The sequence below is a fragment of the Danio aesculapii genome, chromosome 6 (genome assembly GCF_903798145.1).
Source record: "Danio aesculapii chromosome 6, fDanAes4.1, whole genome shotgun sequence".
Classification (NCBI taxonomy): Eukaryota; Metazoa; Chordata; class Actinopteri; order Cypriniformes; family Danionidae; genus Danio; species Danio aesculapii.
In genome coordinates this window covers 27,908,410-27,924,248 of record NC_079440.1, presented here as the reverse complement: position 1 = coordinate 27,924,248, position 15,839 = coordinate 27,908,410, and the positions used below count along the sequence as shown (strand labels likewise).

The window sequence follows — 15,839 nt, the reverse complement described above, 5'->3', positions numbered from 1 at the left end:
CTCAGCCCCTTGGCTGGGTTTCCCCATGCCCACGGGCGCTCTCCAGCTCGCCCGGGGTCGGGGCACTGTTCCTGGGTAAGCCTGCAATGTCTCAGCCCCTTGGCTGGGTTTCCCCATGCCCACGGGCGCCCACCAGCTCGCCCGGGGTCGGGGCACTGTTCCTGGGTAAGCCTGCAATGTCTCAGCCCCTTGGCTGGGTTTCCCCATGCCCACGGGCGCCCACCAGCTCGCCCGGGGTCGGGGCACTGTTCCTGGGTAAGCCTGCAATGTCTCAGCCCCTTGGCTGGGTTTCCCCATGCCCACGGGCGCCCACCAGCTCGCCCGGGGTCGGGGCACTGTTCCTGGGTAAGCCTGCAATGTCTCAGCCCCTTGGCTGGGTTTCCCCATGCCCACGGGCGCCCACCAGCTCGCCCGGGGTCGGGGCACTGTTCCTGGGTAAGCCTGCAATGTCTCAGCCCCTTGGCTGGGTTTCCCCATGCCCACGGGCGCCCACCAGCTCGCCCGGGGTCGGGGCACTGTTCCTGGGTAAGCCTGCAATGTCTCAGCCCCTTGGCTGGGTTTCCCCATGCCCACGGGCACCCTCCAGCTCGCCCGGGGTCGGGGCACTGTTCCTGGGTAAGCCAGCCTGGCCATTGAACCCCTGGTTCGTTCAAACGCAAAGCCGCCAAAACCTAAGTCCACATTTCTACGCCTTCCCCGAATTCCAGATGGCAGGTCAGACAGTCAGCCCCAGACAGGCACCTCCAGGCGCGTGACATCCCGGAAAAGGGGTCTCCCGTCGGGCATGGCTTGGCGGGATGGGGGCCTGGGTCTCACCAAGTACTCCGGTGAGCGTTGACACTAGCCACGCGAATTCTCGCTCAATCAACTGTGTCACTGGTGCCCCTGGAACCCCCCTCGCCGCACCAGAGCCAACAGTGCTCGCCCGGGGTCGGGGCACTGTTCCTGGGTAAGCCTGCAATGTCTCAGCCCCTTGGCTGGGTTTCCCCATGCCCACGGGCGCCCTCCAGCTCGCCCGGGGTCGGGGCACTGTTCCTGGGTAAGCCTGCAATGTCTCAGCCCCTTGGCTGGGTTTCCCCATGCCCACGGGCGCCCACCAGCTCGCCCGGGGTCGGGGCACTGTTCCTGGGTAAGCCTGCAATGTCTCAGCCCCTTGGCTGGGTTTCCCCATGCCCACGGGCGCCCTCCAGCTCGCCCGGGGTCGGGGCACTGTTCCTGGGTAAGCCTGCAATGTCTCAGCCCCTTGGCTGGGTTTCCCCATGCCCACGGGCGCCCACCAGCTCGCCCGGGGTCGGGGCACTGTTCCTGGGTAAGCCAGCCTGGCCCTTGACCCCCTGGTTCGTTCAAACGCAAAGCCGCCAAAACCTAAGTCCACAATTCTTCGCCTTCCCCGAATTCTAGATGGCAGGTCAGAGACAATCAGCCCCGGACAGGCACCTCCAGGCGTGGGACATCCCGGAAAAGGGGTCTCCCGTCGGGCAGGGCTTGGCGGGCTGGGGCCTGGGTCTCACCAAGTACCCCGTCGAGCGCCGACACCACCAGCCACGCTAATTCTCACTCACCCAACTGTGCCACTGGATCCCCAAATGGGCTTGATCGTCTTTTCAAAAGCTGGCTGGAAAGACCAACCATCATCCAAATGAGGCTTTGTTGTTCCAATCAATTATTTTACTTCCTCCTGTAAGTCTCTTAAACTTACCTGATCTCTGTTTCCTTCCAGTCTGTCCAGCGTTCCCGGTGTCCTGTCAGAGTTGTGTGTGTCGTCAGTCTGTCTTCCCCGCAAGCCCTCTGGTGTGTGCATTCGGTCTTCCTCAGTGTCTGTCATCCATCCTGCCCCAAAGAAGGATTATCAGCTATACTGAACTTCATTCACTTCCCCATTGTTGCACCAGTTCCACCAATGCACCCCCTCACCACCAATGTTCAGTTAACTACCCATTCTGTCTGTTTCAGTCAAGGCCCTTATCGACTCAGGGTCAGCTGGAAATTTCATCTCACACGCCCTCTGTCGCCACCTCCAGCTCCACACCGAAGCCTCGACGCACGTCTACCAGATTCAACCCATAACCAACGATATCCATTCCCATGCACGTATCCATCGTAAATGTGAACCCGTCAATCTCCAAATGGGATTGCTCCACAAAGAGGAGATTCAATTTCTGGTTCTGGAGGGTGCATCAATGGACATCATCCTAGGGTGCCCGTGGCTGGTGAAGCACAATCCCATCCTCTCTTGGGGCACAGGAGAAATCAAGAAATGGGGTGACGAATGCATATCCAGCTGTTTTCCCGACCTACCCTTGCAGATTCAGAGACCCCTAACAATCTACGTCACGTCAGTCGAAAGTCCCGTCGAGAAACAATCCATCCAGATTCCGAAGATCTACTCCTCATACAAGGATGTATTTTGCCCCAAGAGAGCTTCCCAGCTACCTCCACATCGGCCATGGGACTGTGCCATAGACCTGCTTCCAGATGCTCCAATGCCCAGAGGTAGGATCTACCCGTTGTCCCTTCCGGAAACTAAGGCCATGGAGGAGTACTCAGTATTCAGGAGTATTCAGCAGGCTCTGAGTCAGGGGTATATCCGCCCATCCACTTCCCCTGCTGCCTCAAGCTTCTTCTTTGTGGCTAAGAAGGATGGAGGGTTGCGGCCATGTATCGATTACAGAGTACTGAATCAAGGCCCTGGAACAACTCCGATCTGCCAAAATTTTCACCAAGTTGGACCTCCGCAGCGCATACAACCTGGTAAGAATACGTGAGGGGGACGAGTGGAAGACGGCATTTGTGACCCCTACTGGGCACTACGAGTACCTGGTCATGCCCTATGGTCTGGTCAACGCCCCCTCCGTATTCCAAAACTTCATCCATGAAGTCCCCCTGGAGTTCCTCCATCTCTTCGTCATTGTCTACATCGATGATATCCTGATTTACTCCCGGAGTGAGGCTGAACATCGCCACCACGTTGCGGAGGTCCTACAAACCCTCAGGAAACACCAGTTGTACCTCAAGGCTGAAAAATGCTCATTCCACTTACCATCTGTTCAGTTCCCGGGGTACATTATCGATCAAAGAGGGGTTCGTATGGACGAGGGGAAGGTCACTTCCATCATCTCCTGGCCAGAACCCAAAACCATAAAAGAACTCCAACGATTTCTAGGTTTTGCCAATTTCTATCGACGTTTCATCCATAATTACAGTCTCATCACCGCTCCACTTACCAATCTGCTCAAGAATAAACCCAAAACAGTATCCTGGCCTCCCGAAGCTGCCGTAGCCTTTCAAAGTCTCAAAGAATCCTTCACTCAAGCTCCACTCCTGACTCACCCTGATCCCGACTTGCCTTTCGTGGTTGAAGTAGATGCATCGACCATTGGAGTGGGAGCTAGCCTGTCTCAGTCCCACGGTACTCCCGCACTACTCCATCCATGTGCCTATTTCTCCCGGAAGCTCGGCGGAAAAGAACTATGACATCGGAAACCGAGAACTCCTTGCTATCAAGCTCGCCCTAGAGGAGTGGTGACACTGGTTGGAGGGGGCCAAACATCCGTTCCAGGTGATCACAGATCACAAAACTTACAATACCTCAAAGATGCTAAAAGACTCTGTCCTCGTCGGGCCCGGTGGTCCTTGTTCTTCTCCAGATTTCAGTTTTCGATATCATACCGACCAGGATCAAAGAACATCCGAGCAGATGCACTTTCCAGAATCCATGATCAGCAAGAAATCATCGAAACCCCGGCCAAGATCCTACCAGATCAAATTACTGTCTGTCCCATCACATGGTCCGCTCCTACAGTCGTCGCCACTCCAGAATCCAGAACTCCGCCGGGGTGTCCCCCTAATCAACGGTTTATTCCTAAAAACCAACGGGTAGATCTCATTCATTCCAGCCATACATCTCTGGGCACAGGGCATCCCGGGGCCAACAAAACCCTCTTGCTGCTATCCCAACGCTTTTGGTGGCCGAATATGGCAAGGGATGTGAGGAGATACATCCAAGGCTGTAGGGAATACGCTATGTCGAAGAGTCCTTGCCATCTACCTGCAGGTAAACTCCATCCCTTGCCCATCCCGAACCGCCCCTGGTCACACCTAGGAGTTGACTTCATGATGGATCTCCCATCATCTGGAGGTAAAACCTGCATTTTAGTCATTGTAGATCGATTCTCAAAATTCTGTCATTTGATTCCTTTGAAGGGTTTGCCCACAGCCCTAGAGACAGCTGAAAACCTATTCAACCATGTCTTTCGATGTTTTGGGTTACCTGAAGATATTGTTACCTGAAGACAGAGGACCCAAATTCATCTCCAGACTATGGAAAGCCTTCTTCAGACTCCTCTCGTCTGGCTATCACCCACAGACCAACGGCCAGACAGAGAGGAAAATTCAAGAAGTGGGGCGGTTCCTCAGGACCTTCTGTCACGGTCATCAAAACTCCTGGAGCCAGTTTCTGGGCTGGGCGGAATGCGCCCAGAATTCCCTGCCGCAACCTACCACCGGACTCACGCCATTCCAGTGCATTTTGGGATTTTAACCTCCACTCTTTCCCTGGGATGGCGAACCATCTGATGTCCCCGCAGTGGATTACTGGTTCCGGGAGAGCGAGAGGGTCTTGGACGATGCTCATCACCATCTCCAGAGGGCAGTTCGCAGAGCAAAGGAGGTGTCCGACAAAAGGAGGATTCCAGGTCCCATCTATACTCCAGGGCAGAAAGTCTGGCTCTCCACCAGAGACATCCGCTTGCGACTGCCCTCCCGAAAACTTAGTCTCAGATTTGTTGGTCCCTTTATCATACTGGAACAGGTCAACCCAGTCACGTACAAGTTACAGTTACCACCGCAATACAGAATCCACCCCACATTCCACGTATCACTCCTCAAACCCTTTCACGACCCTCTGATTCCCTCCACAGAGCCTGGCCACGAAGAGGAACCCCTCCCCCACTGATGTTGGAAGAAGGGTCCATCTACCAAGTCAAGGACATTCTACGGTCCCGGCGTCCTTGTGGTCATCTGGAATACCTTGTCGACTGGGAGGGATATGGACCAGAGGAGAGGTCTTGAGTCCCCAGATCCGATATATTAGATCCCGCACTTATGGAGGAGTTCCACTCCAATCACCCCGAGTTCCCGGCACCTCGTGGACGAGGTAGACCACCATGGCGCCGGAGGTTTAGGCCCTCAGGAGTGGGCCCTGGGGAGGGGGGTAATGTCACGGATTGGCCAGGCTCTTCCACCAGTATCACGCAACGAGCATCTTCACCTGAGTTCTAATCACGCCGAGCTGCACCCAATCACTCTAGCACACTACAAAAGCACACACCTCACATCACTCAGTGTCCGGTCTCGTTCTCACGAAGCGGACTCATAGGGAGTACCTCCTGGTATTCGCTATCAGATTAACTCGTTTCTTGAACTTACCTGATCTCTGTTTCCTTCCAGTCTGTCCAGCGTTCCCGGTGTCCTGTCAGTTGTGTGTGTCGTCAGTCTGTCTTCCCCGCAAGCCCTCTGGTGTGTGCATTCGGTCTTCCTCAGTGTCTGTCATCCATCCTGCCCCAAAGAAGGATTATCAGCTATACCGAACCTCATTCACTTCCCCATTGTTATCCTTTTGAGCTCCTCTGTTGTAATAAACATCTTTCATCATTTACTCACCTTGTTTGTCCGTCTGCTTCCCTAACATCAGTGGCCACAGAATGCTCGTAGAACAGGAAACTGATCCTGGATATGGTGAAGGCTTAGGCACTCCTGGAGAGTAGAGGTCTCACTAGTGGTAGCCTGACAGAACACCAGCAGCCAGGGACTATCAGCAGGCAGGGCTGGATCAAAACGACACTCTAAAAGAAAATAAACTAATAAAAATTAAAACTGTTACACATGAAAGCAGAGATAAATGAAATAGTAATTTTATTGAATCAAATTGATTGAATTGAAATGAAATGAATATGGAGTCAAAAACTACTGAAATAAAAATGGGAAATAAATCCAATAAAAAAAGGAACCAAACACTGAAAGCTACTAATATAACAAACAAAATAAATAGAAGAACTTAAACTTGAAAAGGATAAACCAGATGGGGCTGACTCTGAAGGTCTACTGAAAAACACAAACAAACATTAGACAAAGACACCTCAAACACACCAACAACAGCACAGGGGAAACCAAGCACGGTCAAGCATTAACAGGTAACACAAGATTCAGCATGCAACAATGAACCAACAAAGACATAAGGGAAGAGAGCACATTATAAAGGGAGGAAAGAACATGAGAACCAGGTGTAAACACTGAGACTAGGGGGCGTGGCAACTGGAAACAAGGAAGGAACAGAGGAGCACATGGTAAACACAAACACAGGCTGAGCCATGTGTTCAGACACAACACAAACATATACACATAGAAAGACGACACAGAAAAGACAGACAAGGAAGGGCTATGACAACAACAATTTGAAATAGTCAGTTGAGCCTTCACATGATCAGGCAGACTTGAGGGTTTTTCAATTGGCTTAACATATTATTTCTCATTAATCAAATGATAACAGGCTGTTGCTGTTAAAAAAATCAATTTGACAAATTTCATTAATAAATGTAGATGTGACTAGACACTAGAACATTTTGAGTTTGGGTGGTTCATTGCAGAAAAATAATTAAATATGTACACTTTTTGTTCTATTTCAGAGCTGGGTATCAAGCCTGAGATCAATGTCATGCCATCAACAAATGTAATTGAAGGAGACCTCCTAACCTTCAGCTGCAATGTGGATATGAATCATCAAAAAAATTCAGAACTTAGAATCAGTCTTGTCCATGGACATACCACACTCGGTTTGAATATGGGACAAAAAGCTCACACTATGTCTGCTAAAGCTAATGACTCTGGGCAATATGAGTGCATTGCAAGCCTTGGTGCCATTCATAAATCCTCCTTTGTGAACATCACTGTAAATGGTAAGAGATTATGAATAATTGTCAGTTTCATTATTTATTCAGCATGACATTTTGCTAAGAAGTTTAGAGGTTAAGAATTATAATTTTTTTTTATTATGATTAATTCTTGATACAATATTGTAGATGGATACAGTAACCATTGGGTTGGACATGATCACTGTGACTATGTTATGTTATAATATTTAATATCATCACATATTGGATACCATCACGCTTTTAGATCTTGTTTGCTTGGAAACCTAGGTTCTTTCCTCATCTATATAACATTGTAAATATATTCTGCTTCAATAAGTATTTTTTACATAAATATATTTTTGCTTCAGAGCTATTCTCTGTGCCTGTCTTGAGCATTCAACCACCTGAGGTATTTGAAGGAGAACACTTCAACATCACCTGTCAAACTGACATATTTGCTTCTGTGAGAATTCAGAGGGAGGATATAAAGTACTTCATATACAAAGAAAAAAACGTTGTAGTAAGCAATTACAGATATAGTAATACTGCAAGAAATGTGACAAATGGAAAATACATGTGTGTGGCAAAAGCCAATGGCATAATCAAAGAGAGCTCAAGTGTTCTATTTAGAGCAAAAGGTAGGCAGTCCCTTGTCATCAATTCTCTTGGAATACATAAAAAAAGAATATAAAACTAGTTAAAAAAATTTTTAAATACCCATTGTTTCTCTTAAGTACTTGTTTCACAGCCTGAGATCACAGTGGATGCTCCTGTTATATTGGATAAACATTTTTGGATTCATTGCCACTCTCAGAATGGTAGTCTGCCAATTACCTACACACTGAAGAGAAACAACATTACCGTGAACAGGACAGAGGTGTCCAACCCTCATGAGAAGGCTTGCTTTATAGCCATGATATCAGCTCCCTCAGACATCAGCAGTTACTTTTGTGAAGCAGAGAATAATGGCAAAATCTCAGTGAAGATGAGTCAAAGGCTAAATAAGACTGTAATAGGTGAGGACATGAGATATTAAATCTTTTTAGCATTTTGTTTTCATTTATTTATTTATTTATTTGTTCATTTATTCATTCATTTTATTCATTCAAAAATAGACTTAGTCCCTTTATTAATCTGGGGTCGCCACAGTGGAATGAACCGCCAACTCATCCAGCATATGTTTTACACAGCGGATGCCCTTCCAGCTGCAACCCATCACTGGGATACATACTGTACATACATTCACACATATACGGACAATTTGGCTTACCCAATTCACCTATACCACATGTCTTTGGACTGTGGGAGAACATGAAAACTCCAAACAGAAATGCCAACTGACCCAGCTGAGGCTTTAACCAGCGACCTTCTAACTGTTAGGCGATCATGCTACCCACTGCGCCACTGTGACGCCTTATAATTAATTTATTTAAATAGTTATTTTATCTAAAACAGTATGCATTTGTAAATGATTTATTTGGACTGTTTAACTAGAAGAAATGATTTGTTCCAGTGAGCTATAACATGTAACATTATATATAAGATTTAATGCAGTAATTCTCAACCTCAACGTCTCCTATATGGATATATAAAGATATTTCTGTCATATATTATGACAAAAGTTATTGTTTTAAAACTAACAGGAATATGATATTAAATAATTAACGATGATTTGGCTTGTGATTCCATAATCCATTAGAACATTTTAATCCATATTAAATCTATTTTATATTACTACTTATAATTTAGATTAAATAACTACTAAAATTGTAGATTAATACTAATTTATACTGATGATTATTAGTTACTAATAATTTATTAATCATATTTAAGTAATCAAGAAGCAAGAAGGTCGCTGGTTCTAGCATCGGCTGGGTCAGTTATTTTTGTGTGGAGTTTGCATGTTCTCCCCGTGTTCGTGTGGGTTTTCTTCCGGGAGCTCTGGTTTCCCAGTGATGGGTTGCAGCTGGAAGGGCATCCGCTGCATAAAACATATGCTGGATAAGTTGGCGGTTCATTCCTCTGTGTTGACCCCTGATTAATAAAGTGACTCAGCCAATAAGAAAATTGATGAATGAATTTAAATCATCTTAGGCCCCTTTGTAATAAGCTAAAACCCCTGTTACTATTAACCTCCTTTTTTCTTTTTTTCTTTAGTTCCAGTAGGGAAGCCTTTACTTACAGTCATTCCAATACCTGGAAATATTGAAGAAGGTGAAGATGTTACCCTGATATGTGGCATTCCCAAGGGGTCTCCGCCAATCAATTTTAGGTTTTATGGCAACAACCAATCAGCAATTAACACCACTACAGTTCAGAGTAATTCATCCTCATTTGTCTTGAGTGCAGTGAGCAGACAGAACAGTGGGAATTACTATTGCGAGGCATTTAACCTGGCTGATAAATTAAGCAAGAGTGACATCATCTCAATTGAAGGTGAGCTTCATCCTTTTTTAAAATATAGTGTTTAATTTGTTCTTTCTATCTCAAAGTTTCAAAAAAAAAATTAACACTGTTATAAAATTGTTAAATAATATATAATAATTATATAATTTACCTAAATAATGGAGCAATGTTTGTACAAATTCCCTTTCTTTGACTAATTTAATTATACAACACCAATCCTATGTCATTTTGTGCAATTTGAACTAAACCATGCACAACAAATGCAATGTTTTTGTCTGTCTGTCTGTCTGTCTGTCTCAAATTCAAAATCAAATTCAGTTCACTTTATTGGCATTACATACATGGTTACAAATTGCCAAGGTGTACATAGCAGGGGGGGAAAGTCATATAAGAATATATAGACTATACATATAAAACAATAAAATACATACATATTTTACTAATGCTGGGCAAATGAATGTGTTATTATCACATAAGCCAAAAATTACAAAATGTTGGACAGTTGATTAGTATTGGCTTGGGAAAGGCATCATCACACTTTTCAACCAATGAGAACATTTGTGGTAGGCCCTAGATTGCTGAAGATTGCAGCTCAGCTCTCACATGAACTGGTTTGGGGTGTGTTTTCCAAACAATAACAGAATTTGTGGCTGAACTACCACACTATGATGCATCATTGACTATGTAATGATGAGTTTTTCCCAAAACTGTAGTTGCTCTGTCACGGATCCATCATTTGAACCACTTTAGTTATAACGTAAAACATCCATAACCTCATATTTTTTTTGTGCAAATTATATTGTTTTACATGCACATGCATGGTTTAAAAAAATCTAATATAAGTTTTGCTAAAACATGCTCTCGTTGTCCACATTAATTGAAATAAATGTAAAAGGCACAAATGTTGTGCTATGTTTCATTTACAAATATGATTGAGAATATCCCATATTCTATTCTAACACATAAAACCACTTACAAAAGCTAACACATATTATAATCTCTTATGTAAATAAATATATTGTAGTGTTGTGCACTTCTCAGATTAAACAGACAGGAGATGGTGATGCGGTTCAACTTAACTAACAGCTTAATTTATTTATTTCTTTACAAAAACTAGCACAGTGAGTATCAGGAGGTGTCCCAATGCTCTCTTGAACACAAGAATAACTGCACACCATCTCTCCCCTTCTCGTTTTTTTCCTCTCATACGCTACCCCCAACCCCCCAAACCACCTCCCCCCATTTTCCTGACACCTCCCCCATAACAGGTAATATACAACACACTATAATGGTGAACATCTTGGCTCAGAACTACACTGCCCCCTCCATAAGCTCCCTCGTCCTCGAGGAAGAGTGAAATCCACGAAGTGTTGAGGTACTCTCAATAACTCTCTAGACCAAAGCTGTGATCCAGTTCTTGTTCTCCATGTCAGTTCTGGAACATCAGTGGGCAGCACTGCTCCCGGAGTAGTGTGAAAATTGTGATTGTTTCCTCTTATGTCAGGTTTTTTGCTCCGCGATTGATAATTCAGACTTTTCATACCATCTTCGGGTGGCTCCAGCCCAGAGCATTTTAGAAGAACTCCAGAACCCTCTGTGCTGCGTGTTCAGTTCCTCCAGGAGTGCCCAAAGCTCCCCCAGAAGCCCAGGATTTGGAGTCACTCGCTTCAGAGCCTGCTCAGGTTCCACACCCCTTGTCCAGCACTGCGTGTTCAACTGTTCCGAATGCAGAATGAGTTGCCCAAGCAGTCTGCCTTGGACTACGGCTACTGAAGAGTCACTGGTCTCTTTGGTATGGGGTCAGCCGATCTTGATGCAGCATGACCTCCGAGATTTTTTCTCACCCAGTAAATGGACTCCCTCAATCTCTTCACCACATAACACGGTCCTACCTAGGCACAATGCAATTTGGATGAACCTCCCTTCTGTCTCTTCGGACCATAGACCCAGACAAGATCTCCTGAACTGAAGTCACGCCCCATGCAGGGATGATTATATGCTCATTTCTGTCAGGTACTAACCAGCAATGCTTGGCAACGGGCAAACCCCTGGGCTAGCTGTAGCCGATCCTGTAACTGATGGGCATACTCCAACCCAGGTGGTGCATCAGGTGTGTCTGGTGGATGGCTCATTTGCAAGGAAGATAGAGTCAGTTTTCTTCCCAGCATGAGAAGTACTGGTGTACACCCTGTAGTTTCCTGCACTGCACTCTGCGTACAAAAGTAGAACCAATGGCAACTGTAGATCGCAGTTCTTTTCATCCTGGCTTACACAAAGGGCCAATTGTGTAGAACGAGTTCGATTATACCGCTCTACTAACCCATCACTCTGGGGGTGCAAGGGAGTTGTCCTTGTTTTATGAATACCCAACTACTGACAAAGTTTTGGAAACAGTTGGGACTCAAAGTTCCTTCCCTGGTCTGTATGCACTTCGGTGGGAAACCCAAAGTGAGCAAACATACCCTCCAGCAGGACCTCCGCTACAGTCCTTGCCTCCTGGTTGGGGAACGCATAGGCCTCCAGCCATTTGGTAAAATAATCCATGGCAACAACCACAAACTGATTTTTCCTTGCTTTCTGCGGAAAATGTAACAGCTCGTCTACTGGCACATGACCCATGGGGCAACCTACCAGATGCTGCTGTAGCAGGACATAAGACTGGCCTGCTAATCTCTTTTTGGCTGTGCACAAGTCACTTCAACGACCGTAAGACTCTACATCCCTCCAACAAATGTTACGGTAGAACTTTTGAGGCACCCTTTATAATGTTTTGTTTACTCCAAAATGTCCTACCCCTGGCTGTCCATGCATTGCTTCCAAAACCAAATTTTGACATGTCTTGGGCACCACCGTCTGCTATTTGCTCACCCCAGTTGCTGGTTCCACAAAATCCCTTTGCAACACTCCCATATTTGCATTGCCCCCTCATCACTTGCCCGAAAGCTGCAACCTCTTCCTAGGCAGGCCTCTGAATTGCCTCCATCCATTTGATGACTACCTTGAGATCAGGGTCCTTACGCTGTTCAATAGTCCATGCCACACTGAAATCAGGCAGCACTGCACAGCAAGATGCCTCAGACTGCCTTGCTGGGGTCTTTTTGCTTACTTCCTGTCCTGTATACCCCCAGTCATTCACACTGTGGACAAGTTGCCTTAAAACACGCCTTAAAACCCATCTGCATTCTGATGGCTATTCTCATTATTATCATTTTTATTATACGCTATTATTCTCCTACTAGAGCGTTTCCGGTTGAGTGAATGCGGGCGTGTCTGACTGCCGCTGCTCCCCGGACTGGTTTTTATTACTACCTTGACTTATTTTCTAAGTTTTATTTTGTTTTATTCTTGCCTGGTTTCATTACCTTTTAACACAACGTTTTTCTTACATTTTTAGAATCAGAATCAGTTTTATTGCCAAATGTGCTTCACACACACAAGGAATTTGTTTTGGCTACAGAATCTTCCAGTGTACATAAAGTGACAAGTGACAACACAAAATATATATGAGAGAAAAAGACAATAAACATTAAACAGAGATGTAGTTACTCAAGAAATCTGGATGTTGAATTGTATGTACAGATTTGTTATTAATATACAGGTTATAAGGTGCTGTGTACAAATGCGAATGGAGAAAGTATTGCATTGTATATTGATATAAGGTGCTGTGTACAAGTGTGTCTCAGAAAGTATTGTACATATTTATTGCACAGTAGGGAAATATTTAACTGTTGATTAGGTAGATAGCCTGAGGAAAGAAACTTTTCCTGTGTTTGGCTGTTTTTGTGCTTGGTGCTCTGAAGTGCCGACCAGACGGTAACAGTTCGAACAGGTAGTGTGCTGGGTGTGAGGCGTCCAGAGTGACTTTGCGAGCCCTTTTACTCACTCTGGAAGAGTACAGTTCTTAAAGTGTAGGAAGGGTAGTGCCAGTGATTTGTTCAGCAGTCCAGACTATTTGCTGTAGTCTACGGAGGTCGGTTTTGGCAGCTGAGCCAAACCAGACAGTGATTGAAGTGCAGAGGATGGATTGGGTGACAGCTGAGTGGAACTGTACAAGCAGCTCCTGTGGCAGGTTGAACTTCCTCAGCTGACGAAGGAAGTACAGTCTCTGCTGAGCTTTCTTCACAATAGAGTCTATGTGAATGTCCCACTTCAGATCCTGAGAGATGGTGGTGCCCAGGAACCTGAATGACTCTACTGCAGCCACAGTGCTGTTCATGATGGTAAGTGGGGGGGGGGGGGGGGTTTCCTCCTAAAGTCCACTATCCTCTCCACTGTTTTGAGCGTGTTCAGCTCCAGGTTGTTGTATCTGCACCATAAAGTCAGCCGCTCCACCTCCTGTCTGTATGCAGACTCGTCACCGTTCCAGATGAGACCGATAACAGTAGTGTCATCTGCAAACTTCAGGAGCTTGATGGAGGGGTCTTTTGTGGTGCAGTCGTTGGTGTACAGGGAGAAGAGCAGTGGGGAGAGAACACATCCCTGGGGGATACCAGTGCTGATGGTACGGCTGTCGGATGTGATTTTGCCCATTCTGACTAGCTGCTGTCTATCTGTCAGAAAGCTGGCAATCCATTGACAGACAGAGCTGGGTAAGTTTGTACTCAAGCAGTGATGGGACGGTGGTGTTAAAGGCAGAACTGAAATCCACATACAGAATCCTTTCGTAGTTCCCTGGTTAGTCCAGATGTTGTAGGGTATAATGCAGTCCCATGTTGACTGTATCATCCACAGACCGGTTTGCTCTATAGGCAAACTGCAGGGGGTCCAGCAGGGGTCCAGTGATGTCCTTCAGATATGCTAGCACCAGTCTTCCGAATGACTTCATGGCCACAGATGTTAAGGCAACAGGTCTGTAGTCATTGAGTCCTGTGATCTTTGGCTTCTTCTCGGGATTGGGATGATAGTGGAGCGCTTAAAGCAGGATGGAACTTTGCGCTGTTCCAGTGATCTGTTGAAGATCTGTGAGAAAATGGGAGCCAGCTGGTCAGCGCAGGTTTTCAGAGAGGCTGGTGAAACACCGTCTGGGCCTGGCGCTTTCCTTCTCTTCTGTTTACTGAAGATCTGATGCACATTATCTTCACTGATCAGAAGTGCAGGGGGGAAGAGGAAGATGGCTAGAGGTGTTGATGGCTGTGTAGGGAGATGGTCCGGGCTGTGTTGATGTGGTGTTGATGGCTTAATTTGACCAGATAACTCCTTTCCTCCGTCTTCCAAAAGTAAGTAAACACTTTCTTTTGGAGTGTCGGTCGCTGCCTTGTCGGTCGTATTGCTGGTTTTGGTGTAGGTGGTCCTAGTAAGGGCTACTTTCCCAGCCGTTATTGTTTGGTGTGCTAGCTAATGCGGTTTTTAAACCTGGCTGTGTATACGTGGCTGTAGGATGTCTGTGTGATGCTTGTCGTGGGCTCATTGTTTGCTTTTATAAGTATTTACGTGGTGCTCCAGGACTCATTTTCGCCCTCCGGCTTGTCGATTACTAATATGCTTTTTTACTCATCACTGGATCTGCATTACCTTAACCGTAAAATGACTTTTTTACTTTACATGCTCTGGACTTCCTATTTTTGACAGAGACTTGGCTGAAACACAGGGAAATGTCATCTCTTGCTGAGTTATCTCCTTCTGACTGTTCTTTTTTCAGGACTCCAACACTATCTTTTTCAGCACTCAGGACTTGGTGGTGGCTTAGCCACAGTTTTTAAAAGCACTTTTAAGTGTAAGCTTCAGCATGTTGATGGCCTGTCTAGTTTTGAAGCACAAGTACCAAAGACTGATCTAAATGGCCCCTTTGTCTGTGTGCTGATCTATAGACCTCCCAAAGTTAGTACAGCCTTCATTAATGAATTTTCTGAGTTCCTGCCTGATTTGGTGTCTCGTTGTGACAGGGTGTTGGTTTTAGGTGATTTTTACATTCATGTTTGTTGCCAACATAGAATGAAATGGATTCATAATGCAGGGTTCCAGTCTTCAGAGTGAGGGTTTGTGTCTGGTGTGTAATTCCATTTCCAATAAGTGCATCATTAATGGACTTGATCTTAATGGGGGGTATGCAGGCTTGAATGGGAATGTTATATTTATCAATCATACGCTTATTGATAATATTAAGTGCAGCTCCGGAGTCAATCATTGCCGTTAACTCAACACAAACTTCATCCGTTTGAAGGGTGACTGGTAACGTGAGGGATTTATTACTTAACATGGAGAAATGCTCTATATTTACCATGGTTGGATTGCAGATTTTCTGGGCTGTAGTGTCTTTTCTATGTAGCGGTGCTTGTCTCATGAGGTTATCGAGCTTAATGGTCAATTTGACAAATTCAGAAAAAGATAACTCTTCACCTTTGCATGCCAACTCCATCTGAATATCCCCATCTAGACTGCATTGAAACATAGCTTTCAAAGCCACATCATTTCATCCACTTTGAGCAGCTATAGTTCTGAACTCAATCGCATAATCAGCAGCGGATCTGTTTCCTTGCTTTAGGCTAATCAGTTGGGTAGACACTACTTTTCCTCCATCTGGATATT

At 45.8% G+C, this 15,839-nt stretch overlaps 1 protein-coding gene across 1 annotated transcript in view; it reads left to right on the top strand.

Moving 5' to 3' along the window:
* The window catches only part of pecam1b (platelet and endothelial cell adhesion molecule 1b), an 82,001-nt gene that overhangs the window by 24,450 nt on the left and 41,712 nt on the right, over nt 1-15,839 (top strand). The window contains exons 5-9 of the mRNA XM_056459875.1: nt 6,684-6,953; nt 7,277-7,546; nt 7,643-7,924; nt 9,066-9,122; nt 9,258-9,344. Of these exons, the coding sequence (XP_056315850.1) occupies nt 6,684-6,953; nt 7,277-7,546; nt 7,643-7,924; nt 9,066-9,122; nt 9,258-9,344 (966 nt within the window). The remainder of the gene's footprint in view (nt 1-6,683; nt 6,954-7,276; nt 7,547-7,642; nt 7,925-9,065; nt 9,123-9,257; nt 9,345-15,839) is intronic.